This window comes from Mauremys reevesii, linkage group 11 (genome assembly GCF_016161935.1).
Source record: "Mauremys reevesii isolate NIE-2019 linkage group 11, ASM1616193v1, whole genome shotgun sequence".
Taxonomy (NCBI): Eukaryota; Metazoa; Chordata; order Testudines; family Geoemydidae; genus Mauremys; species Mauremys reevesii.
The window spans coordinates 30,955,325-30,979,816 of NC_052633.1; the positions used below are offsets into that span (position 1 = coordinate 30,955,325).

At 41.2% G+C, this 24,492-nt stretch overlaps 1 protein-coding gene across 2 annotated transcripts in view; it reads right to left on the bottom strand.

The window, feature by feature from the left end:
* The window catches only part of ZNF804A (zinc finger protein 804A), a 239,253-nt gene that overhangs the window by 61,000 nt on the left and 153,761 nt on the right, over positions 1–24,492 (bottom strand). The window contains exon 1 of one of the 2 annotated variants that reach the window (XR_005586418.1): positions 5,912–6,016. Coding sequence is in view for 1 of the 2 variants with exons in the window: in XM_039495662.1 (XP_039351596.1) it covers positions 5,912–6,055 (144 nt within the window). In the remaining variant the exon portion in view is untranslated. Of the gene's footprint in view, positions 1–5,911; positions 6,056–24,492 lie in introns of those variants that run through there. The other variant, XM_039495662.1, reaches the window with a different exon arrangement.

Below are 24,492 nucleotides of genomic sequence, written 5' to 3' on the forward strand. Positions count from 1 at the left end.
AAAACTTCACACATGTGAAGTGGGGTGCAACACCTGCTACTGCAGCCCACAGGCATTTCTCACCCTACAATTCCTGCTTAGCTCCTTGCACACAACTAGTTTAATTATATAAGGAGGGGTGATCTTCATCCAGTGAACAATATGTTGAGGAATGGCCTCTGACTTTAACGGGACCATTTTGTGCCAGAGTTGCACTCATATGACTGTAATCTAGCTGCATGATTAAACTCTCTTTGGCATTAGCTCTGTTATTTTACTTTTCATCCACATTTTGGTGTTTTTTTTAATTTGTTTTGTTTTGTCCTGATACTGAAAGAGCACTGAAAGATCAGATATGCTTCTGTGGTGTCAGGTGGCTAGTCAGAGGTTCCAGTATGGAGCTGCAGGCTTTCAAATTCAGAAATAAAATCACTTTGTTCTTGTAGAAACAAAAGTTCCTCAAGGAACAACTGATTCAGGAGACCTTGTGTGATCTGGCCTTCCTCACTGACATAACAAAGCACTGCACTATGCTGACTCTCACGGGCTGTTGGATGGTCATTTATTGCCATATACTGTATATTCAGCTGCTGCTCCAACACTGAAGTGTTCTGAGGAACACCTACAGGAATTCCCATTTTTCCCTCATGTCAGAAAGTTATAGGTAACATTGCTGACAGTTTCCCAGACAGAAATACATCCAGAGTCTTCACAATCCACTAAATCAATGTAATCGCTATTTTCTATGTCAGAAGAGATAAGGCACATATCCCTATAGTTGAAGCAAATATTTTTTTATAAATAGAGGATCACCTTTACTGCAGTTTTATTTGACGTGACCAAAAAAGAAAAGATTCAGTGACAAACACTGTATTCATCCTATGCTTCCTTATCAATAGAAGAGCAACAGGGTGATCCTATGGTTTGAATAGTAGCCCAGGAGTTTGAAGAGCTGGATTCTATTACCACATCTGCCATAGACCCTGGACAAGCTATTTAGGTTCACTGTGAAACAGTGAGCTAAATGATAATGCTGAGCGTCCTGACCTCTGATTTTGTCGTCTCTGAATGGGAATCTGCTGTTGTTCCCTTGTGCTTGGAACTGCTTGGGTTTTTTTTTTTTTTTTGTATTTCAAGTCCCTGAGGCAGGAATTTTTTTTCCCTGGATACACTTCTTGTAAGCACCCTTTACAGATGCACTGGTGAACTGTACTGATGTTACTCCCCAGATCTTGTGGTCAAAGCTAAGAACAAGAAAACACTAAAATAAATTAGATCTTGAGGCAACAGCCTGAACCTCAAGAAAAAAAGGTGCTCTGATGTCTCTCTCTCTCTCACCTGAAGAGAAAGATCCCTTACCATGATCATGAAGCCAGATATTCAGACTTGTCAAACACAAGAAATCAGGGCAGGTGTTGAGAAAGCAGTAAGGCTCCCATTCAAAGAGGACAAAATTACAGATAGAAAAATAGTTTTATTATTCTCTGTTCTGCTGCTCCATCAGGCTATAAACTGCTGGAAAATAGCAAGTCTTAAAGAACATCCTTTTTCAGTAATGTCCAACTACAACAGTTCCTGGGATGGGATAAGGGCAATCTCCTGATGGGTCACCATGAGACCACCATACCCTAGGAATCTGATGGTTTGGTGAGCTGTCACTTTGTAGCATCATCCAGATAGCATTAGATCTTGATGGCACTGGGATTATGGATAGCTGCTCTGCAGTCTGTGGTATATTGGAAACTGGTTTTAAAAAATGACAAGCTACATCTTTACATGTGAGAGACTTCTGGGTCCAGCTTGCAGGATAGGGGTCTCTGAAGGAAGCCATGTGATCTAGGTCAGCTGAGTCAGTTCTGCAGCCAGTTTAGAATACGGTGGGGTGAGTTGTGCCTCTCCGTTTTTAGGGAACAGACTGCTTTATGTCTGTTTTGGGTTATTCTGAAGACTGAGAAATAAAGTTGTGTTATGTAGCAACCTTTCACCAGGAGTATTTATGTTTTTATCTAACTTCTCTGTATGGATGACGAACACAACAAAGTCCAGAAACTTTGTCTTGTGGGAGAGGCAAGGAGAGAATAGTTAGACAACTGGCCTGGTGAAATGACTATTAGGTGCCTGCTGAGTGGAAGCCACCAAAAATGACATCATGGAAGCTGAGGGGGGAAAGACCTGCCTGGCAGAGCATAGAGCTGAACATAGGTATGGGAGTTCTTGAATTTTCCACTTAGGCTTAATTCACCTGCTGAAGCACTGGCACAGCTGAGGCTCTACTGTTAGAGAAGGAGAATTCCCACACTGTATCAACATTCTCCCCAGAATTTTCTGTCCTTGACAGATAGAAAGGAAGGTAGAGGGGAGATGGTGGCAAAAATAAATCTAGGGGCAAAAAAAATCTCTGACTCTTAGCATGAAGATGGAAGATTGTGCGGGGCAAAGTCAGTGAAGTTTACCAGGTATGCCTGAAGAGGGCACTGACAGGCAGAATGTACTTGATTAAAAAAATGCAAAAAGATCCTTGTCTCTCAAAAACTTGGGGGAAAAAAATCAGAACATTCACCATATCGAAGCCTGACACAGCAGATTTCCCAAATTAGCAATGCTATATTTAGGCAGCTGTATAAGTGGTCTGAATTTCAGTGGTGTTGAGCACGCACAACTTCTGACATCAAGGGGATTGTGATGCTTACCCAACTTTCTAAGACAATTTGACATCAACAGATGAAAATCACAACATAAGGGATAAATATTTTTTATTACTATTATTTCAGGAACAATATCCTAATTTGCCAGGGTTAGTACAGAGAATTATCAATTTGTTTGGACGCACGTTGGACGCACGTTGTTCTACAGATGGACTCAGACTGCAAATTTGCATCTGAATCCCTAAGAGTAAGGTATTGTATTCACAGTTGATCTAAAATGTGAAGGGGACTAGCTTCTGGTTGTTATTTGGATGCAGACAGAAATCTCATATGATTAGCTAGCGTTACAAAATATCCCCCCCCCCCTTTTGGGCTGAAATTTCATGAGGGCTATGCCTTCCCATCAGGACCGGTGCAAGGATGTTTCGCACCCTAGGCGAAACTTCCACATTGCACCCTCCCCCCCCCATGTCCCCGCCCTGAGGTGCCCCCCCCGCGGCAGCTCCCCCCCTCTGCCCTGAGGCGCCCCCTTTGCGGCATCTCCCAACCGTCCGCCCTGAGGCACCCCCCCTGCCTCAGCTCACCCCTGCTCCGCGCATGAGCACGAGCACCCCGAGCATGCCATCGCTGCTTCACATCTCCTGCCTCCCAGGCTTGCAGTGCCTAAGCTGATTGGCGCCGCAAGCCTGGGAGGCGGGAGAAGTGAAGCGGCTACGGCGTGCTCGGGGAGGAGGCGGGGCAGGGGTGAGCTGGGGCGGGGAGTTCCCCTGCGTGCCGCCCCTCCCTTCCTTGCTGCAGGAGGCCCTCCCCGCGTTCCCCTGCCCCAGCTCCCTCCCCCTAAATGCCGGCAGCGACCGGGGCAGCCGAAAATCCGGCCGCCGTGGTCACTGCTGAAGAAAATGGCGCCCCCCAAATGCCAGTGCCCTAGGCGACCGCCTAGGTTGCCTAAATGGTTGCACCGGCCCTGCTTCCCATATATAAGTATAGTGCCTAGCACATTTTTAACACCACTGCAATACAAATAAATACATAAAAATATTAACCATTGAACACTAGTTTTTATTCGGCATCACTCCTGACCTCTAGGATCCAAAACACTGTTTTCTCATCCCATCTATAACTAATAGAGAAAACACTAAATGCTGCAGTCTTTGGTGAGTCCTCTTTGCTTTAAAAATTTGGCAGAGACTGAGAGTGCTGCTGAGTTGACTTGTTCTGTCCCTGTTGGGGACAGAGAACTCAGTATGGTGTCACTGACAGTTCCTATTGAGTCTCAGTCTTGCTTTTTCCCTGAAGTTAGGATCAGCTCATTTTATGAAAACTGTTTAAAAAAACCTGACGAGTTAAATTTAGTATCAAAGGAACACAGAAACTGCCATAAAGTTTGGCTCAATGCTCTATCCACCTTAGAATCCTGTCTGGCAGAGGCCAGTGAAGGTATAAATCCTATGAAGGAAAGAATCAGAAAATCCTGCCCTTAGAGGAAGATCGATATTCATTATTTTTTGTGTCTTTTCTAAAGTTCACAGGAGATTTAACCCATTTTCTTCTTATAAATTTGCTTTTTATTTAAAAAATCACCCCTGGATAGATTACTTTTAATACTATATATTGTTCTACTGTAATGGCTTGATTCATGTTCCTCATAATGAAAGAATATACATGGGATTTAAGTGATCGACGATAAATTCCAAAAGGGAAATTCATTGCACATAGCCAAAGCTTCTACAGTTATTTTTGTACGTCCACCATCATTCTGATGAGTTGCCAGGTATTCTGCACATCTGAGTTGCACAAATAAAAATGCAGAACAGTTAATTGTAACCCAATTTTTGAAACTCTGCCAACAAATGACTACAGCATGGTGTTACAAAAAACAAAATTAGTTTCTCATTTAAAGTATCTTTCTCTCCTGCCTTTAACAGGAGGCTTTTGTGAAAAAGATGCTGGATCTCTGTAGGCTTCTACATAAACTCTAATTATAAACCATTTAAGGGCTGATAGAGTAATTTGTGTACTACCTAATTAAAAATGTAGTGTTTACTCCTGCTAGTGATGAGAAAGAGAGAAATGATGTGTCCCAGGAAGATGCTTTGGAGGGAAAAAAAGGCAGGGCAACTTTCATTCTGGAGAATGTGGTGGTAGATGATGGTGCAAGTGGCACAGAGAGGTCCATGAGAGTACAACAGAGATAAATGTTTTGTAAACTTGCAAGCAACATAGGAGACTCAGCACTATGTTTGGTGTAGTGATACCTACGCTTCACTCTTTATGCACTTTCTAGCTCAAAGAATCAAAGTCATCAAATAAAACTATCCAACTGAAACTACGAATAAGGAAATAATATCTAAAATATTTTTTACACCTTACTCTGACACATACAGTTCTGATCACTGTCGGAGACAGGATACTGAATTAGATAGACTAATGGTCCTATCCTGTAACACAGTTCCTATGGTCCAGTGATTCCACTGCCTTGCTTCTTACTATGAATTTAGTATTCCCTGTAGCAAACATAAATAATCATAGTGGCATGCAGTATTTTAGAGAAGGTTAGTATTGAAACTGTGCATTTCAGAATTCACACTTAGCTCATAGCTAGCTGTGAGTAAAAAAACTGTGTATTCTTCTTCTTTATGTTTTTATCATTGGTCCATTAAAAAAAAACAATTACAATTCTTTTGAGAAATGTAATTGGCGGTAAAAGAAAACTTAGCAATAAGTTTTTCAATCCTGTAGAATCAACTGTGATGAGAATGTCCTATCTGCATCTGTGGTAAGAACTGTTTCCCAGGGCACATTTAACTAATAGACTACAATATTTATTTATATGCCAAACTACTGAGAAACTGAGAACCACTGAATTTTACGTTCAAGTTTTTCCTGAGTACGTTTCATCACACCCTACTTCCATTCACTTTTAGAATGCTCACAGTTCCCATAGAACGGGGCATTTTCTCTCAGTCAGGTTATCTTGGAGGTTACCTTGTCAAAACATCTTTTAAGATTTATTTCTACGCAAACTGCACATTTTAATTCTCAGTTCTAGGGATTACTAACTATGGACATAGTTGAAGCCTGCGATTTTCAGTCACCTCAGGGATTTGGACATCCAGTTCCTCACTAATTTTAATGAAAATTGGTGATAAAATCCAGCCTACTGAAGTAAATGGCCAAACTCCCATTGAATTCTGCAGGGCCAGGAGATCATCCTGGGTGTCCAAATCCCATAGGTGGCTTTGAAAATGCCACCTGGAATGACTACATATCTAACAGATTCCTCTTACCTGTTTGTGAGCATGGTCATATGAGTTAATGTGATTGTCAAACTCCTGGTGTTTGTAGTACTGTTTGTCACAGAGTTCACAGTAGAAGTTGGCCTTAAGGTCTTCCAGGGCTTTTGCTATTGTGTTCTCCTTTTCAGCATAATCCTGAAAAAAACAAAAAAACCAGCAGAACTTTAGTTGTCCTTCTGATGCTAGAAATTGCATTTGTGTGCTTCATTTTAATCATATTTGTCAACATGGATACTGCTATAACTAAAATCCTGCACATATTTACCAGGTCACTCTGCACATATTTTCTATATCAGGTGAGAGGCACACAGTTGTGCACATTCCAATTTGCTGCACAACTGAAGGTTACTCTTAGGGTATCAGACAGATACAAGTCTACAGAAGCAATTTGTTTAAAGTTCTGTCCAAAAAGGCCAAATATTTATTATGCCTAAGGTCACGTTAATGTTAATTTCTGTCAAATAGCCAATGCTTAAAATGTTCAGCGTCTAGTGAACCTAACCAGAACAAGCATGAAGACAAAAAATCACTAATCTACTCTGGTTACAGGACAATTCCAATGAATGATGATGATACAAAATAAAAAATAAAAAACACCCTTAGAATGACCTATCTGAAAATATACACAGATAGATAAATTAAAGGATCATTTCTGTGATGGAGGTTTAATGATTTTTCCCCTCAATTTGTTATTTGTCATCGGTAAAAAAGAAATACAGCTCTGCTTGTCATTCATATATTAACCTCTTGCAAAGAATCAGGGTTAAAAATAATCTTGTTTACTATTGGAAAATAAATTCTATAAATCCCTATTTGATGTTGTCTTTCCTAGATACACTGACTACAGTATGGCCTGTTCTTGAAGACCATAGTCAGTGTCTGATTCTGATCTCAGATCAGTTTGACATCAGGGTAACTCCATTGACTTCAGTGGTATTACTCCCAATTTGTAGCACTGTTTGTGAGATCAGAATCGGGCCCTAACACTCCAATTGGTATAAATGTTAATTACTCCAAGTCCATACACTGAGGAAAGAATATATTTGTCTGGTTAATTATTTGGAAATTTGTATCAGAATGAGGCTTCTTAAACCAACTTTAGTTTCTATCAGTCTGTTTCTCCCAACAACCTCCTTTTTCAAGGAGTAAAATAAGAAAAAAAACACTATGAAAAATTATGTTATAATCATACCACCTAATGTTGACCTTACCTCTGAAAAATGAATTAAAATGTTCCCTACTATACTTATTTATTAACAATTGTAAGCATGTCATACAAAGTCTGTTTTTAAAATAGCTTGTATAAATTTGCAATATGTTATGGAGTTTCCTAAAATGTTCAGAAGAGGTGTTTTTTTAAAATAAATAATGGGAATAACAATCATAGTAACTTCAGTTTTAGAGTTGCATCTTAAAATGGTACTTATTTCAATATAATTCAAAGTGGCAGAGCAGCTGGCATACATTGTTGATTCATTCACAAGTAGCATAATCATAGCTATTTTATCATCTGCTTTCATTTGTTACAATAAAATCAGATTGAATATTTGCTATTAGGATACAGTAGGTAGCACTATGGGGTTAGAGTCACAAAAAGAATAACAAAATCAGCTCAGAATTTTGTCTTGAATGGAAGATAAATGGCTCAGTGTTTCTAATGAGGGAAGGGGAAATCACACATTTTAAAAAATGTGTTTTAGATTCTTATGTTTTATAAAAACTAAGTTTCATATAAAAACCAAGTGAGCTATCCGTTCCAGGAATGAAAGGTGCTACTTTATACTTAGAAATAAATGTATAGTGTATGGGGACCTAGCCTGGAAGCCCTGCAGCTACTAACGTGTTTGAAACTCTCTATTTCAAATCACTTCTATAGTTGCTTAGTTTGGATGAGTTTGGGGTAGAAGTGGGGGCAGTACAGTCAATCTCTGAGGGGATGGAATGTCTTGCAACACTCTGCAGAAACTGGTCTGGAGTTGCGGTGGTGGTCTCCAAAGGGATTCACATCCAGTCTTGGTGGAGGTGCAAAATTACGGGGTGGAGAGATTTGTGAAATGAAAGCATTATTATAGAATGCTATATAATGTTATATAATGTTTTATAAGACTGTTTAGAGGGAAACATGCAAGTACAAAGAATATGCAGGACAGGAACAGTGACAAACCATGATGATGCTATTTTTCATTTATATAACACTCCATTTGAGGATCGCAAAGCGCTTTACAAATCAAACACTGAGACAGATTCTGTTACTCTTACTCACATGGAATAGCATCTAATTTCTTTAATATCCTCATTGATGTCAATGGTACTGCTTCTGGAATAAAGTATTACTTATCATAAGAGTGAGACAATCAGGGCCACTATAACTGAAATGAAGTTTACTTTGCAATTATACTCAGCAGAGCCAATGCATCATAACAGAAACAGCAGTTCCTTGCACCATGGTAACCATGCCACCACAACTCTTATGCAGCCTTAGTGCTTAGAGTCATACCAGTAATTATACAGGGATCACTACCATTGAAATACGCTATGGAATTTTTAAAAATACACCGCAATTCTACACAACAATATATAGCAAAAGTAAAGATGCAACTGTGACATTGCACTCCATATGTTTATGGAAATATGCTTATGAGTGTAAATAAAATGTAACTGGAATATGCTTTATACAAAAGGTCTCTTGTAAGGTATCATTACAAAGCTTATAATCTACTGAGTGTGTTCATCCTATTTGTATGAATGTGTCATTCTTGTATCTGAAGCTAGAAATATGAAGTATTACTCTGAAGTCTTATTGTAACTATGCAAAGTGTGAGCCACTAATGATGTCTTGGAATCTTGATGGCTCCCATTGACTAGGACAGTTGGTTGTGAATAGCTCTGATTACTCACAAATCTTCCTGGGTATGTGCCAGCCAGCCCTGAAAGAATGGAGAATGAGGTCTTCCAGTGACGTGATTATGTCACCTAGTACTTGAATCCATCTTAAGCCTGGTGCTTTTCCATTTAGAAGGAGGGATGGGGACCCAGAGAGACAAAAGATTCCTGCCTTGTGCCAAAACTATAAAAGGAGGTGGGACAGAACAAAGGAGGATGAGCTGGAACTAACGAGGTCTGTCCCAGGGGAAAGAATTGGGCCCAGACTAAGAAGGAGTTTAGTCTGTGAAAGAAGCTTATTGGAACATCTCTGAGGGTGAGATTTACCTGTATTCAGTTTCTTAAATGTATTAGGCTTAGGCTTGCATGTTTTGTTTTATTTTGCTTGATAACATACTTTGTTCTGTCTGATATTACTTGAAACTATTTCAACACTACTTTTTATACTTAAGAAAATCACTTTTGTTTATGTTGTGCCAGGGAAGATAATAGAGAAAGTGATTAAGGAAATCATTTGCAAACACTTAGAAGGTGGTAAGGTGATAGGGAATAGCCAGAATGGATTTGTAAAGAACAAATCATGTCAAACCAATCGGATAGCTTTCTTTGATAGGATAATGAGTCTTGTGGATAAGGGAGAAGTAGTGGATGTGGTATACCTAGACTTTAGTAAGGCATTTGATACGGTCTCGCATGATAGTCTTATCAATAAACTAGGCAAATACAACTTAGATGGGGCTACTATAAGGTGGGTGCATAACTGGCTGGATAACCGTACTCAGAGAGTAGTTATTAATGGTTCCCAATCTTGCTGGAAAGGTATAACATGTGCGGTTCCGCAGGGGTCTGTTTTGGGACCAGCTCTGTTCAATATCTTCATCATCGACTTAGATACTGGCATAGAAAGTACGCTTATTAAGTTTGCAGATGATACGAAATTGGGAGGGATTGCAACTGCTTTGGAGGATAGGGTCATAATTCAAAATGATCTGGACAAATTGGAGAAAGGTCTGAGGTAAACAGGATGAAGTTTAATAAAGACAAATGCAAAGTGCTACACTTAGGAAGGAACAATCAGTTTCACACATACAGAATGGAAAGAGACTGTCTAGGAAGGAGTACGGCAGAAATGGATCTAGGGGGTATAGTGGACCACAAGATAAATGAGTTAACAGTGTGATGTTGTTGCAAAAAAACCAAACATGATTCTGGGATGCTGTGATACAGCATGGCCAGAGGGCAGCAGGAGAGGGTTAGAAGGGAGCCTTATTCCCTGTAGAGGGAAGAAAGTTTGCTATAGATTAATTAAAGCACCTGAAGCCAATTAGAGCACCGGAAGCCAATTAGAGCACCTGAAGTCAGTTACATGATAAAAAAAAACCCTGCTTCAATTAGACAAGGGGAGGTGTTGGAGCAGAGAGCAGTTTGGAGGAGTTGGAGCAGAGTGGATTGGTGTTGGAGCAAAGAACAGTTTGGCGGGAAGCAGAGGAAAGTTTGGAGAAGTGCTGCGGTGGGCTAAGAAGTCCAAGACCCTAGGTAAAGAGACACCTGGCTTGTGCAGAGGGAGGGCAGGAAGCCCCCACAAGCTGAAGGGCAGGAGAGGGAAGTAGCCCAGGGGAAGGAACCGCTAGTTCAAGTGGTTTACTGCTATCCCTAGAGCCCCTGGGCTGGGACCCAGAGTAGAGGGCAGGCCCAGGTCCCTCCCTCTCCACTCCCCTCCTCTAGGACACCAGTGGGGCAGTTAATATCCCAGTTCAGAGGCAAGAAACAGCGCCCTGAACCACGCCCCCTGAAGAAGAGAAAGCACAAGACCCATCATAGTAGTGCTGGCAATTTGCCACAATACATTAACAGGTGTGTTGTGAGCAAGACACGAGAAGTCATTCTTCCGCTCTACTCTACACTGGTTAGGCCTCAACTGGAGTATTGTGTCCAGTTCTGGGCACCACATTTCAAGAAACATGTGGAGAAATTGGAGAAAGTCCAGAGAAGAGCAACAAGAATAATTAAAGGTCTAGAGAACATGACCTATGAAGGAAGGCTGAAAGAACTGGGTTTCTTTACTTTGGAAAAGAGAAGACTGAGAGGGGCCATGATAGCAGTTTTCAGGTATCTAAAAGGGTGTAATAAGGAAGAGAGAGAGAATTTGTTCACCTTAGCCTCTAAGGATGGAACAAGAAGCAATGGGCTTAAACTGCAGCAAGGGAGGTTTAGGTTGGACATTAGGAAAAAGTTCCTAACTGTCAGGGTGGTTAAACACTGGAATAGAATGCCTAGGGAGGTTGTAGAATCTCCATCTCTGGAGATATTTAAGAGTAGGTTAGATAAATGTCTATCAGGGATGATCTAGACAGTATCTGGTCCTGCCATGAGGGCAGGGGACTGGACTCGATGACCTCTCGAGGTCCCTTCCAGTCCTAGAATCTATATCAGTGTTATAGAGGGCAGACAATTTATGAATTTGCCATGTTTAAGCTTTTATACAGAGTAAAACTGATTTATTTGGGGTTTGGATCCCTTTGGGAGCTGAGTGTCTGGGTGCTGGAAATAGGTGACTTGCTGAGCAGTTTTTGGTTAAAGTCTGCAGCTTTGGGGGCGTGGACCAGACCTGCGTCTGTGTGGCAGCAGACTAGCATGTCTGGCTCAACAAGGCAGGGTTATGGAGTCCCAAGCTGGCAGTGGAAACGGGCTTAGAGGTAATTGCAGCACATCAGGTGACAGTCCCAAGGAGATCTCTGTGACCAAACCCGTCACAGCAACTACATCAAGTTGAGACTGCAAATGGAACCAAGTAGGCAGAATGTAATAACCAGAGCTGGAACCTGGCCAGAACACTGGGGAAACATCACTACTTTTAAAGCAAAGCTCTAGAAGTCTGGAAAGACCTCAAATGAACATTGGTTTTATGTCTCAGTGCAAATACTATTGCAAGCCTTTCCCATTTTTCATGAAGAACAAACCTGATCAGCTGGCATACTAACTGTAATTAACCTGGGCACGGGATTGCTTTGCTGCTATTCTGCCTGGATTTTCTGGTATCATGGTACTTTTGGGGATTTCTCTTGGCCTTAGAATGAGGTAAACACTAGTGCTGCAGTGTGTCTAGTAGCCAAGTTTGGAGACCTATTGCTGCTGAATTGGAGGTAGTCAGTTGATGGGAAAATGCAAGGAGCCTGGTATTTTTCTGTGCATTAAAGGAGTGGAGAATTGACTCACTTTGTTAGCATCCCCAAAGAAACAAGATAAGTGAGAGAGCAAGTAGGCCACCAGCTTAAGGGGCGGGAAGCTAACTGCCGCAAAGTTATCACAGATTGGAATGGTACACAGTAAGGGTGTACATTTCAGGTTACTTTCTCCCCCGGCCCAGCTCCAAAGACTGCAAAAAGGTAAATAAATGTGGTTTCAGCAGCTTTCAGGAACAGGCCTGTGGTGTCCATTATGTGCCTTCACCTAAAATGTACTCTGTGCACTTGGTATGTTGATCCTAGAAAGTGCTGATCACCTCTCATGCGGTGTTGGGTGCCCTGTTCTCAGCATCTTGCAGGATAAAGGCCTATAGTAGGCAAAGGCTAATTCTTAATTAGCCATGTAAGATTGTTAGTAAAGAGCTGTGTGATATGATGCTCCATATTCTGTATAGAAATATGCTTATGATATGAATATGGTATAACTAAGGGGCAGTGTGGGGGTGGGTCACAATGGTGGAACGGCGATTCTGGGCCCGGAAACAAAACAAGCACTGGTGGGTGGGCATGCATAGTGCTGTCTGGGGATGACACAGAGTGGCTGCGAAACTTCAGGATGATGCGGACACTTCTTTCCTTGAACTGTGTTGACTTGTCCCCCCTGCCCTGAGCCAGGACACAAGGGATGCGAGCAGCCCTGACTGTGCAGAGCAAAAATTCAAAGGTCGTCGTCAATGTCCAGGTCATCATAGATGGCCGCGCGTGGATTCCCAAATTTGCGGATGGGCTATAGATAGGACTCACATCCCATCCCCACCACCAGCCAGCCAGGCCAGCGAGTACGTGGCAACAATTAAGGGCGGTGCTGCAATGGTGCTGCAGTGGTGACCACCGGACGGGGACGTTTTACATCAACGTCGGGTGGGCGGGCAGGTGGCGCGCGTGTGTGTGAACAGTGGGTCTGTTAGGGGCGCGCCCCAGGGCAGCACCTTTTCCTTCCACCGGATAAACGGTTGGGGATGATGGGATGCCTACAGTGCCCCTCGGGGACCGGCCCTACCCCCTGCCCCCTAAGCTCATGAAGAAGCCCACAGGCGGCGCGACTTGGAAAAAGAAACTCTCTTCACTACCGGCTGAGCAAGTGCAGAATGGTGGTGGGCAGGAGCACTGTAACCTGTGACTAGATTTTAAGAGAGAGAGCTGATATAAGTTTCCCCCCCCCCCCTCTTCCGTTTTTTTTTTAAACTAAGGACATGTTTTTTTAATTAATAATAAATCTTTTCGTTGACTTTTTTTGTTTCTTTCTTCGAAAACATGGCAGCATTCTGTGCTTTAAGGTGTGCACTGATGGGTGGGTTTGCAGCATGTGTGCTGGTGCCTGGTCCCTGGTGCCCTGTGACTGTAGCTGCAGCATCTGTGCAGCCGGGCTATGCACACACTGGCATATCCCCACCCCCACCCAGATTCCCCCCACCTTTCCACAACAGACAACAAACTGAAAAGAAACAGAAACAACACCAAACCGCTTAATAATAATGTACACAGTGGGGGGGTAAACTTGGGGGGTTTGAACTTGGGTTGTGTACTGAAGGATGCTGTGTAAGGAAATTTAGTAGCGACAGTTGTCCGAACAACAGTATCGGTGTGCGCGGTGCAGGGACAGTTCTCACGGCCCCTACCGCCCCTCCCCTGCCTCCTTTTGGGGTGGGGGGACAGGACTTTCTGACGGAGGGAGCGTTGTTGCGTGCACTGCAGGGGCTCTCCTCTCTCCTTCCTCCTGACTGGCAGAACATCTAAGCGACGGGCGCCGCTCCGCGCTCTCTCCTTTAGACCAAGCAGCGTTTGAGTCGCCTTGCTGGGTCTTCTGCCGCCACCTATCCTCCCTCTCCAGGTGGTGTGTGCGATGCTGCTGACTGCTCTCTCCTCGACTGTCTCTCTGCTGCCGCCCTCTGCTGCTCTGGGCCATCAGTTCCTGGAACATGTCGTCCCTTGTCTTTTTAAACCTTTGCTTTTCCAGCTCAGAGCTGCTCTCTGCTTTTTTGAACTATCCAGAGGACTATTGCTCCATTCCTATATGTGTGCTGACCTTGTGTGTGTAGTTTTTTTAAATTTTTTTTTTATATATTATTATTTTTTTTATATATATCTGTTTCTTAAAAAAAAAAAATGTTTCCTGTTTGTAGCACTTACGCCCCTGATCTTCCCCTGATTCCGTCCGGGTTAGCGGGGGGGGGGTTAGGGGAGGGGATCTCTGTGAGGGTGAAGAGATCCTGGCTGTCAGGAAAGCGGAGTGGGTTTCGATGTCGCTGCGCCGTCCTCAAAAGACCCTTCCTCGAATGGCATGCAGTGTAGAGTGCGGCATGTCTGGGTGGGCTCCGGAGGCCCCCGCCGCCGCCTGGAGTTTTTTGATACCTTGTCTTTAGGTCCTTCACTTTCACGGCGGCACTGCACGCATCCCGGCTGTATCCTAGGCCTAAGCTATATTTTATGCAAGATGGCTCATGTAAGGAAAGGTTATGATTTACTGAATGTGATTATCCAATTTGTATACATGTATCATTTCTGTATCTGGAGTTAGGAATATTGACTATGTAACAATTACAACTTTGGTTATATTTGGAAATGCTCACCAGACAGTAAGCAATCAGTCTTAATGGGCCATTAGGAAAAAGAATGAGTCTTCCAAGATGTAGATCCCCATCTTCCGGGAGCTCCTTCCTGTGGACATTGCAAATAAACCTGGTTTCATGGTTTCTTTGACACTGCAAGGTCAGGTAATAATGTCACCTGGTAAAAAGTACCACCTTGGACACTGCTGGTACTTTTCTACTGGAAACAAAGGCTTCCTGCTTTATGTAAATTCTATTTAAGGCTGGGAAGTACGGCAAACAAGACTCTTCTCCATTGTCTTCCTGCCCAAGAAGAAAGACTGCTGAAAGTACCTGAAGAGACAAAGGAACTGAATGGTGGAAAAGGCAAGGGCTGAGTCCAGACTAAGACAGAAGTCTAGTCTGTAAAGAGAAATAACTGGAACTCTAAGCCACAGAAACTCTGAAACTTGCCTAAAACAACATCTAGAGTGAGGAATTACTGTTTGTTACCAGAAAAAAGAACAGGAGTACTTGTGGCACCTAAGAGGCTACCAGTCTCCTTAAGATCTTAAGCAATTTCCTAGCTGAGGCTTCTCCTAGACAGCTGTTTGCAGACTCTGTGTGATTCTACAACTGGTGCATCCCTACTTGTGGGTGTGTGCTGCCAGAGGCCAGAGTGCCTAATTCAGCAAAACAGGAAGAGGGAGCCCACGCTAGTGGAGCAGGCAGGCTCAGTGAAATCCCAGTACATCATGTGGCAACCCAGAAGGGGGGATCCAACCTTTCACAAGCTGATTGGAACATTTTCAACTAAATGTAAGATATGCTGTTTTGTCAAAGCCAAAATGTTTTGTGTAGACATAACAAATTTCAATTAAGTTTTCAAAAGGGAAGGTTTCTGAAGTCCCGGATGGACTCTCTTGTCATCTGAATCAAAAGCCTTGCATTTTTTATCCAATAATGGCCATTTTTACACAATTCTGTTTTGCAAAACTATTAGAAATGTTTTGTTTTCATTCCAATGTGGAATAAAGCAAAATTTGAAACCTCAAAAGTTGTCACAAAATGAAATTGTCATTCACCCTCCATCTCTGTTATATTTAGAAAAGTGTGTGTTCTATACAATATGTATGTTGACAATAGGGAATGTTATACTGCTTAAAATATTCTTTTGAAAAGGAAAATGGAGAGGGGAAAACAGTAATTCTTTCATTTCTATTAGATTAATTTTTGTACTTTATGAAGAAAGAGTGTAGAAGCAGCTTTCACTGCATAAAATGTAAAATTTAGTAATGCCATTCTTATTATCTGTATTGATATTACTGTTTGAATGTAATGGTTTCGTCTAAATATCTGCACATATCATTCTGATTGATTGATTTGAATTATGAGTCAGAAGAATAGCCACTTCAATGGTCATTGAAATTCCTGATCACTCTGAGCCTGGGCACCTCCAGTATCAGCATAAAGAGGAACCTACAAAACACATCAGGATCTCCACAGTGCAGCAGACCTACACACCAGTGTGCCATCCTAGGACTTTTGTATCACACAGGCACATCATTTGCTCCAATTTATGAGTAACCTCCTGCTTTTGAGATTTAATACACTAAGCAAAACCATTCCATAATCTCCTCTTGATTCATGTTGGACTGTATACCCAGTCAGATTAGTTGGGCTAATAGTAATCCTGCTGGCTTATCCAACCAGGTCTTGATTATGCAATATTTAAGTAATTGGAATTGTTTTTACTTAAGCCATCTGGGAATTGAGCCCACTGAACCATACCGTGTTTTGTAAAACTTTGTGTACATTTATATAGGATACGTAATTAAAAACAATAGCCCCAATAGTGAGAGCTATTGAGCACTCAACTCCTATTAAAATCTTTTCCCTCTGCTAAGATATTAATAAACAGTATTAAAGCTTCAAATAGATATTTATACAGGGGTTCATCTGCAGGTAGAAAGAAAAACTATTGGGGGGAAATTAGAAGCAGTTTTTAAAACATCATATCAATGAGCCATTTACTAGTGCCATGCTGTCATTCTGGAAGGCCAAATTCCTGAGTGAAGCTTGATCATGGAAAATTAAAAATGTAGGGTCAACTTCTGCACCCCATTCTATCTCATTGAAGTCAATGGAGCTCAAACTGGGGCCAGAATTGGTCCCAATAAAGTGTGAATCAATGCAGAATTTGGTCCATAATATTAAGGCTAAACTAAATTTCTGGCAGGCTTGTGATAAGACAGCAATATGTTACCAGTCTTGTCTGTCTCATTAACAGTACTTTCATCTGCAAAACCTTAAAATGGATCATCTTATAAAATAACCTGATTAACGTTTCACCACTACAGCTAACAGTTGTGCATATAGCTCAGCCGTAGTTATTATTTATGATGTTCTGGTCCTTTAACATCTTTTGTTTTAAATCAGGAACTGTATCGATAAATATAACATTACTTGTCACAATTTTTTAAAAATAGTTACTATTAGTAAAATTGGGGCTGTCGTGGGTTGGTGGACAGGATGGTGAAGTGGGAGCATGTATCTGCTGTTCTACTTTACTTGCACTAGCTTCATACAGTCCATGCAGAACAGGGTTGAGGAAGGTTCTACAGATGCTCTGGAGTAAAACAGAAAGAGTGAGATTAACTATTGGAATAAGGAAACCACTATTAATCCCCTAGAATGTTCCTGGCTCAGCATTGGGAGAAAGTACCTCTTTGTGTGATTCTTTACCATTGTTGCTTGACACTCTGCACAGATGCAGAAGAGGGGAACTTTTTTTTTTACGTCTTCCCAATCTTTTTTTCAGCCACTCAGACCAAGTCAGCATGTAAGGCCAGATATACAAAGATATTCAGGTGCCTAAGGAGGATGATAGGCACCTAGTGGTATTTCAATAAGAGTCAGGCACATAACCTGCTTCAGCTCCACTGAAAATTCCACTAAGCACCTATCAACCTACTAGGTGCCTAAATAACTTTGAAAATCTGGCCTTAGTCCCTAATAAAATGTCCTAACTTTGTCCATCTGAAGATGGGATTGAACGCTAATACTGAGCACAAAGGGCGCATTTAGTTTGCATAAAATGAAGCAGATTGCAATTTTTGTCATCTTCAGTACAGGCTGCAGCCCACAGAGAGTAGGTCTATGTAAGGTTTTTTTTACCTCAAGTAAACTGATTGCCAGTTAACTGGAGGTGGTTAAGTTGTTTGTAAAAACTAATCTGGACACTCTCCAAACATTTGTTCTGAGCTAAAAAAAAATTGTGGGAACAGTCTAGGTAAACTGTAAATGGTTTTAGCCCAGAAAAATACATTTTGGGAGTGTTCAGACTAGTCTTTAAAAATGACTATCTTGAGGGAAAAACACCCTAGCGAAGACAAGCCCTCTGATGGTTCCGGCAACAAGTACTCCATCTTGTTCAAAGTAATAGGCCACATCTTTACTGCCCCACCAGAGTACACTTCATTAAAGAGGATGGCAGCTCTGATGTACATTTTAAACGTCCATGGGTTACAATTGGCCCCTTGAACTCACATAGACCATTTCTGCTGAATGTTGAGCTACCTCCTTGTTAAATAGCCATTATCAGGTAGTATTGAGGGACACATCACATACCAGCATATGAAATTTCAAAGAGAAAAAAAGGTGCATGTTCCATAAAACAAATATTTTTATTAGTCACAGATTGAATCTAAATAACAAGAACAAGACAAAACAAAACACAAGAGACAGAAAAGGGAAAAGAAAAGAAAAAGGATGGGCAGGAAACAGAAAATGGGCCCTGATAATGCAGACAAGTATGCATGTCCTTAAGTTTATGCACATGACTGGTCAATGGGACTATTCCTGTGTAAAACTTAGCAGGTATGAAATTGTTTGCAGGATCAGGGTCCATGATGATTATGAAGTACATTCTTCTTATCAATCAAACTCACACCTTCCTATGACTACTGTGCAACATTTTAATCATATTTAATGATTAAAATATGATTTTTATCTCAGTGTTCCATATTCCTCTTTTTTTCTAGGCTTTGGGGAAAAAATCATTTTTAATTTTACTCATTTCCACCTTTAAAAGATTTTTCTAAAATAAAAGTAAAATGGCAATATAATAGTCTCTTTAATTAAAAATCTGACTTTTTTCTGTCATCGTGCATATGTTCCTCTTAAAACCTTTTTAAATTTATCTTTGATTGGTTACAATTTACAAACCATTTTCCTTTCAAATAAATAACCCTAAGCCTTTTGTTATTTAAATAGAAATCAATGACTCCAAAGTGTGACTATTATGCATTTGACCTACTGAGGAATTGTATTTTGAATTAAAGTAAATATGTCCACTGAGTTTTCACAGTCAATTTGTTTGTTATGAAGAGAGCACTTCAGAATTTAAAATGATGTCTATTCACGTAAATGCTGGATGAAATCCCAACAGAAGGCTCGGTGATTTTTCTTTACAGACCTTTTTTCCGATTCCATTTTACAATGGCTTTCCAGACCATTAAACATTTTCATGGAAATTTACCATCTTTCTTCTATCTTTTTATAGCTTCAGGGATCCATCAGTACTAGCCTTACTTTATGTATTATGAAGTTATGTGCCACAAGTACTTCAATATCAAGTCATTGAAAGGATACCTTAGCACCGGGCAGGTCTAAAACAATCATATGCAGGCTTGCATGTGTCTGTCTTCAATTCTGTTTGAAGCAGATAGGAAAAAGTTCCAGCCTGAACATTAACCAAGAGAGAGATTCTAGTTTACAGTCCTGGAGCACTAAATTTCCACTTATCCTGCAGGGAAGGAATATCTATCTTCCAACATTATTCAATAAAATTCATCCTGAAGGGACAGATAGATGGAATGTTAAGTTCAGGGACTGTATCTGATGTAAAAACTAAAATTCCAATACCCAGCCAAAACCAACTAGCTCCAAAACCCAACTAAAAATTCAGCTTGTAATTATGAACCTGTGTGATGGCCCAACCAGAAGGGAAAGGCTTGATGCTTAAATTATTGGGTTAGGTTCTTTGGCTTGTGTTATGCAGGAGGTCAGACTAGATGATGATCCATGACTAAGGCTCCAAGGTCCTATGGTAATACAAACATTAATAAAATAATAATAAATAATAATAAATAATGGTCCATTCTGGCCTTAAAATCTATTATTTTATTAACCTGGATCCTGTGCCTACATTCCAACAATAGTGATTTAAACCTGATAGCTCTAGAGTATCTACTGTATTTACCACCTTAACATTCTCCTTCAGTTTTCCATTGCTACCAGAAGTGAAGTAAAAGAAAGTATCTGGAGGAACAAAGATGACAGCGTAAATTAGCTATTCTGATATTTGAAAAATTACAAAGGCAGCAGTGTGATCCCAGACAGAGGGCCCCAGAGCAGAAGGTTTGATGCTTTCTGGCAAAGAGGTGTGCAGTATGTCTAACAGTTGTGTTATTTTTCTTATACTACCTCTATTGGTTTTCCTAGTGGTTCTTCCAGCCTGTGAAACAGGTATTAAATGGTCTCATAGTCATTGGGAGGAGAGGGAAGAACTGGGACCATCGCTTCATTCAGCAATGATAAAGAGATGTAATTGGATATACTGGTGTTGCTCTTCCTCAGAAACTTGCATCTGTATCAGTTCCATATAAGACAACTGGAAGGGATATTTTTTTTTGTCTTTTTCTTTCTTGGTTCCTCAGAGAGTGATCTGCATTTATGCTCTTTAGAAAAGTGGTGCAGAATCCTTTCCCCTTCATTCATGAATGAAAACTTGTGAGCAGGAGCAGCTGAAGAATGCTTTAAGGAAGAAGGGAACCAAGTGCAATGTAGATCTCATTGGGGCACTTTTGGAGGAAGACTGTTCAGATCCAGGATGGTCTTGTTTGTCCAGATCCAAAGCAGGTCTCATGGATATGTACAAAAGAAAAGGTTTTAAGCAAACTCCTCTTGCATTTAGAGTTTTTTGGAGCATGAATGGCAATCTGAGCAATTTTGGTGATGTGTCTCTCACCAAGACAAAAGAAACATTTTGAATGTCTGTCATTGCAGCATGTGTAGAACTACGTAAGCTAGCTTTAATGTAGCTAGCATGAGTAACAACAGCAGTGAAGCAATGCCAGCACGGTCTTCAGTATGGGCTAGATAAATACCCAGGGTCCTAGGAGGGCTTGTACAACCTGTGCTGAAGCCCATGCTACCACGGCTTCACTGCTCTTCATAGAATCATAGAATATCAGGGTTGGAAGGGACCTCAGGAGGTCATCCAGTCCAACCCCCTGCTCAAAGCAGGACCAATTCCCAACTAAATCATCCCAGTCAGAGCTTTGTCAAGCCTGACCTTAAAAACCTCTAAGGAAGGAGATTCCACCACCTCCCTAGGTAACCCAGTCCAGTGCTTCACCACTCTCTGAGTGAAAAAGTTTTTCCTAATATCCAACGTAAACCTCCCCCACTGCAACTTGAGACCATTACTCCTTGTTCTGTCATCAGGTACCACTGAGAACAGTCTAGATCCATCCTCTTTGGAACCCCCTTTCAGGTAGTTGAAAGCAGCTATCAAATCCCCCCTCATTCTTCTCTTCTGCAGACTAAACAATCCCAGTTCCTTCAGCCTCTCCTCATAAGTCATGTGCTCCAGCCCCCTAATCATTTTTGTTGCCCTCCGCTGGACTCTCTTCAATTTTTCCACATCCTTCTTGTAGTGTGAGGCCCAAAACTGGACACAGTACTCCAGATGAGGCCTCACCAATGTCGAATAGAGGGGAATGATCATGTCGCTCGATCTGCTGGCAATGCCCCTACTTATACAGCCCCAAATGCAGTTAGCCTTCTTGGCAACAAGGGCACACTGTTGACTCATATCCAGCTTCTCATCCACTGTAACCCCTAGGTCCTTTTCTGCAGAACTGCTTCCTAGCCATTCGGTCCCTAGTCTGTAACCGTGAATGGGATTCTTCTGTCCTAAGTGCAGAACTCTGCACTTGTCCTTGTTGATCTGCACTTGTCCTCTTGATACTCACAATGGCTAGATTAAAGCTCTGGTATGTCTACACAGCCGACCCCAGTGTAGACATATCCTATGGGGTACAGCCACCTGTATTGAAGGGCAATACTGATTTTTGGTCATCTCTAAAGCCTAATACTCAGTACTGAGTAACTTTAAGAGAGAGAGAGAGAGAGAGAGAATTTACTTATATAGAAACTTAATAAAAAAGCTATCCTAACCTAACTAAGTATTAACCTACACTAAATGGGTGACTATGAACAAAAGGATCACAACTGTGCAAAAGACACGGACACTGCTCTCTGGTTTTTCTCACAAGCTGAAATTCTTCACACATCACACCAGGAACACTGCTGGAAAACAGCTATAAATTGCTGGTTACTGTATAATGATGGAATTTTCAGGGAGGCTCTTAAAAGTGGAGGCAGAAATGTGGCAATATTTTATTCTGTTTTACTGCCTTGGGTATTATCTGAGGGACAGAGCCAAACATGCAACAAGGCAGAATTTGCTTTACATTGTCCATAAATGTTAGTTATGTCTAAAAGATGACATGGAAAGTGAGACCTGCCTCTCTCGTACTCCAAGAGGAAAAAAATATATATACTCAATACTCATCCAAGAGTTCATTCAGACTTTAATCCATATTTTTGAGGAGTTAATACTTGTAGAATGGTTCCCTTGGGCCAGCTTCTCCATATTTTCTACTTTTTCCAACCCTTTTTGAAAATGTAGATCTGTCAAAAACCTGCAAGATTTCAGGGAAATTCCAGGAGGGAGTGTCATATTGTCACTGAAACAAAAGCTGGGTGAAAAGGGGAGGGGGTGCATTAATAATGTGCAATAAGTCCATGACATGACAGAAAATAAGATCAGATTGAAGTTCTAAGTTTTTCCACCGAAGAACCACACAGCTGCAATTCCAGAATAATAGCCGTGTTATACTAAAACGCAAAACCATGGTGAGCAACACTCATGCCAGCTGTCCATAGTTCTCTTAGTAACAACCAAATATCAAGAACAAGTTCCAGTTTGAAATTTCATTATAAAAAGATTTCATATATATTAATAGTAATTTATTATTTAGAATTTCTAGAGCCCTGAGATTTGGATCCCATTCTGCTAGGCACTGTATGTACAGATTAGAGTCCTGTGGCACCTTATAGACTAACAGACATATTGGAGCATGAGCTTTCATGGGTGAATACCCACTTCACCCATGAAAGCTCATGCTCCAATACGTCTGTTAGTGACATAACTAGAAAAAGAAGTGTCTGCCCTGGGGAGTTGGAGGGGGAGGGGAAAAACAGACAATATAAAGGGAGTAAAAGACTGCTGGCACGATAAGTCTGTTGGGAGGGCAGAGCTAATGGCAGGAGATCAATGTGTGGAGTGAGGGAGGCATATCCTCTACAGGAGTTGATATTCCTGAGGGCCCCACATTTTTTATTTATCCAGGCCCTGTATAGCCTTAAGCCATCTCTGCATAGCAAAAAGTTTTCCTCATCTTCAAGCTGAAAGAACTACAGCAGAACTGAAGAAATAAGCCCTACACAGCACCAAACAATTAAAAAAAAAGCAACATGCTCAGCACTATGGAAACTACTCGGTGCACAAAGAAACTCCTTCTCAGCATGAGCATGTAATGTTTGTGAAATTAGCATTTCCAAACCTGCTACTTACAGCAGCCATTTTGTTTAAAGAAGTGTCAGAATTCTTGACTCTGGCTGTGCAGGAGCCATGAGTAAGGCTCGCAGGACTGCAATGTATTACAGTTTAATAATCAGAAGCTATTTTGTAATAACAAATCTAAAAGGCCTACTTTCAAAACAAAGTTTATTTAAGCAGACTGGTTCAGAGAATTGGTAATAGGTTATGGAGCCTAGCAACTATACTGTTCAAATCTATCCCACAGCACCAGTGACTGGAGATAGGCATGGTCTACACTATAGAGTTAGGCTGACATAAGGTAGTCTTACATTGACCCAATTCTGTAAGTGTCTACACTAAAATGTTGCTCCCACGACGTAACTCGCCCACTATACCTACTTATAACTCCATGTCTACGAGAGGCATAGCACTTAAGTTGATTTAGTTAGATCAACACAGTGCCATGTAGACACTGTTGCTTACATCAACTGTTGCTGCCTTTCAGAAGCTGTCCCACAGGGCCCATGCTGACAGTTAAATCAGTGCAAGTGTTCCTGTTGAGGACACGCACCGACAACACAAGAAGCGTAGTGTGGACATGCAAAAGCAATTTAATTACTGGAGTGGCTGAATTTTGTAGTGTAGGGTCAAACTGCAAAGGTTACATCTGGCTTTCTTGAAGCTTGAAGGTCTTTTGGATTTAGGACTTTGGTTTGGTCTAATATTAGTGATCAAAACATCTGGTGACTGTGAAATAATCTGGGGTCCCAATCAAGTTCCTAGTGTCCAGGTGTCTGTGTTAGAAAAACATGTCAGCACAGCCAGCTGCCTCAGGCTGGAGGCTAAAATCCATAGAGTTTTATTTCTGACATCGCTAATTAGCACACATTCAAAAGAAGGACTTCATAAAAACATCATACTTAACCACTATGCATGCAATTATGTCTCTTGAGAGTGGGAGGAACCTCTCCATTGCCTAGCTGCTGTGGAAGGAGGGCATGTCTGTGGTAAAGTATAATGTTTCTTAGGTGAGAATAGTGGGCAGTAATATAACAAGCACTCCCTCTCTCATCCTCAGTTTTTATTCCTTCAGTGCCTCTTAAAAGTTCAGATGTTGATTGCTGTTTTGTGTCAGTATTTCTTAGTGGTTATAAAATATGCTACTTTTGCAAAGTTTATTACTATACTGAATAACTATATATTTCTACATCTCTGTATCTGATAAAAATTGAACTAACACAA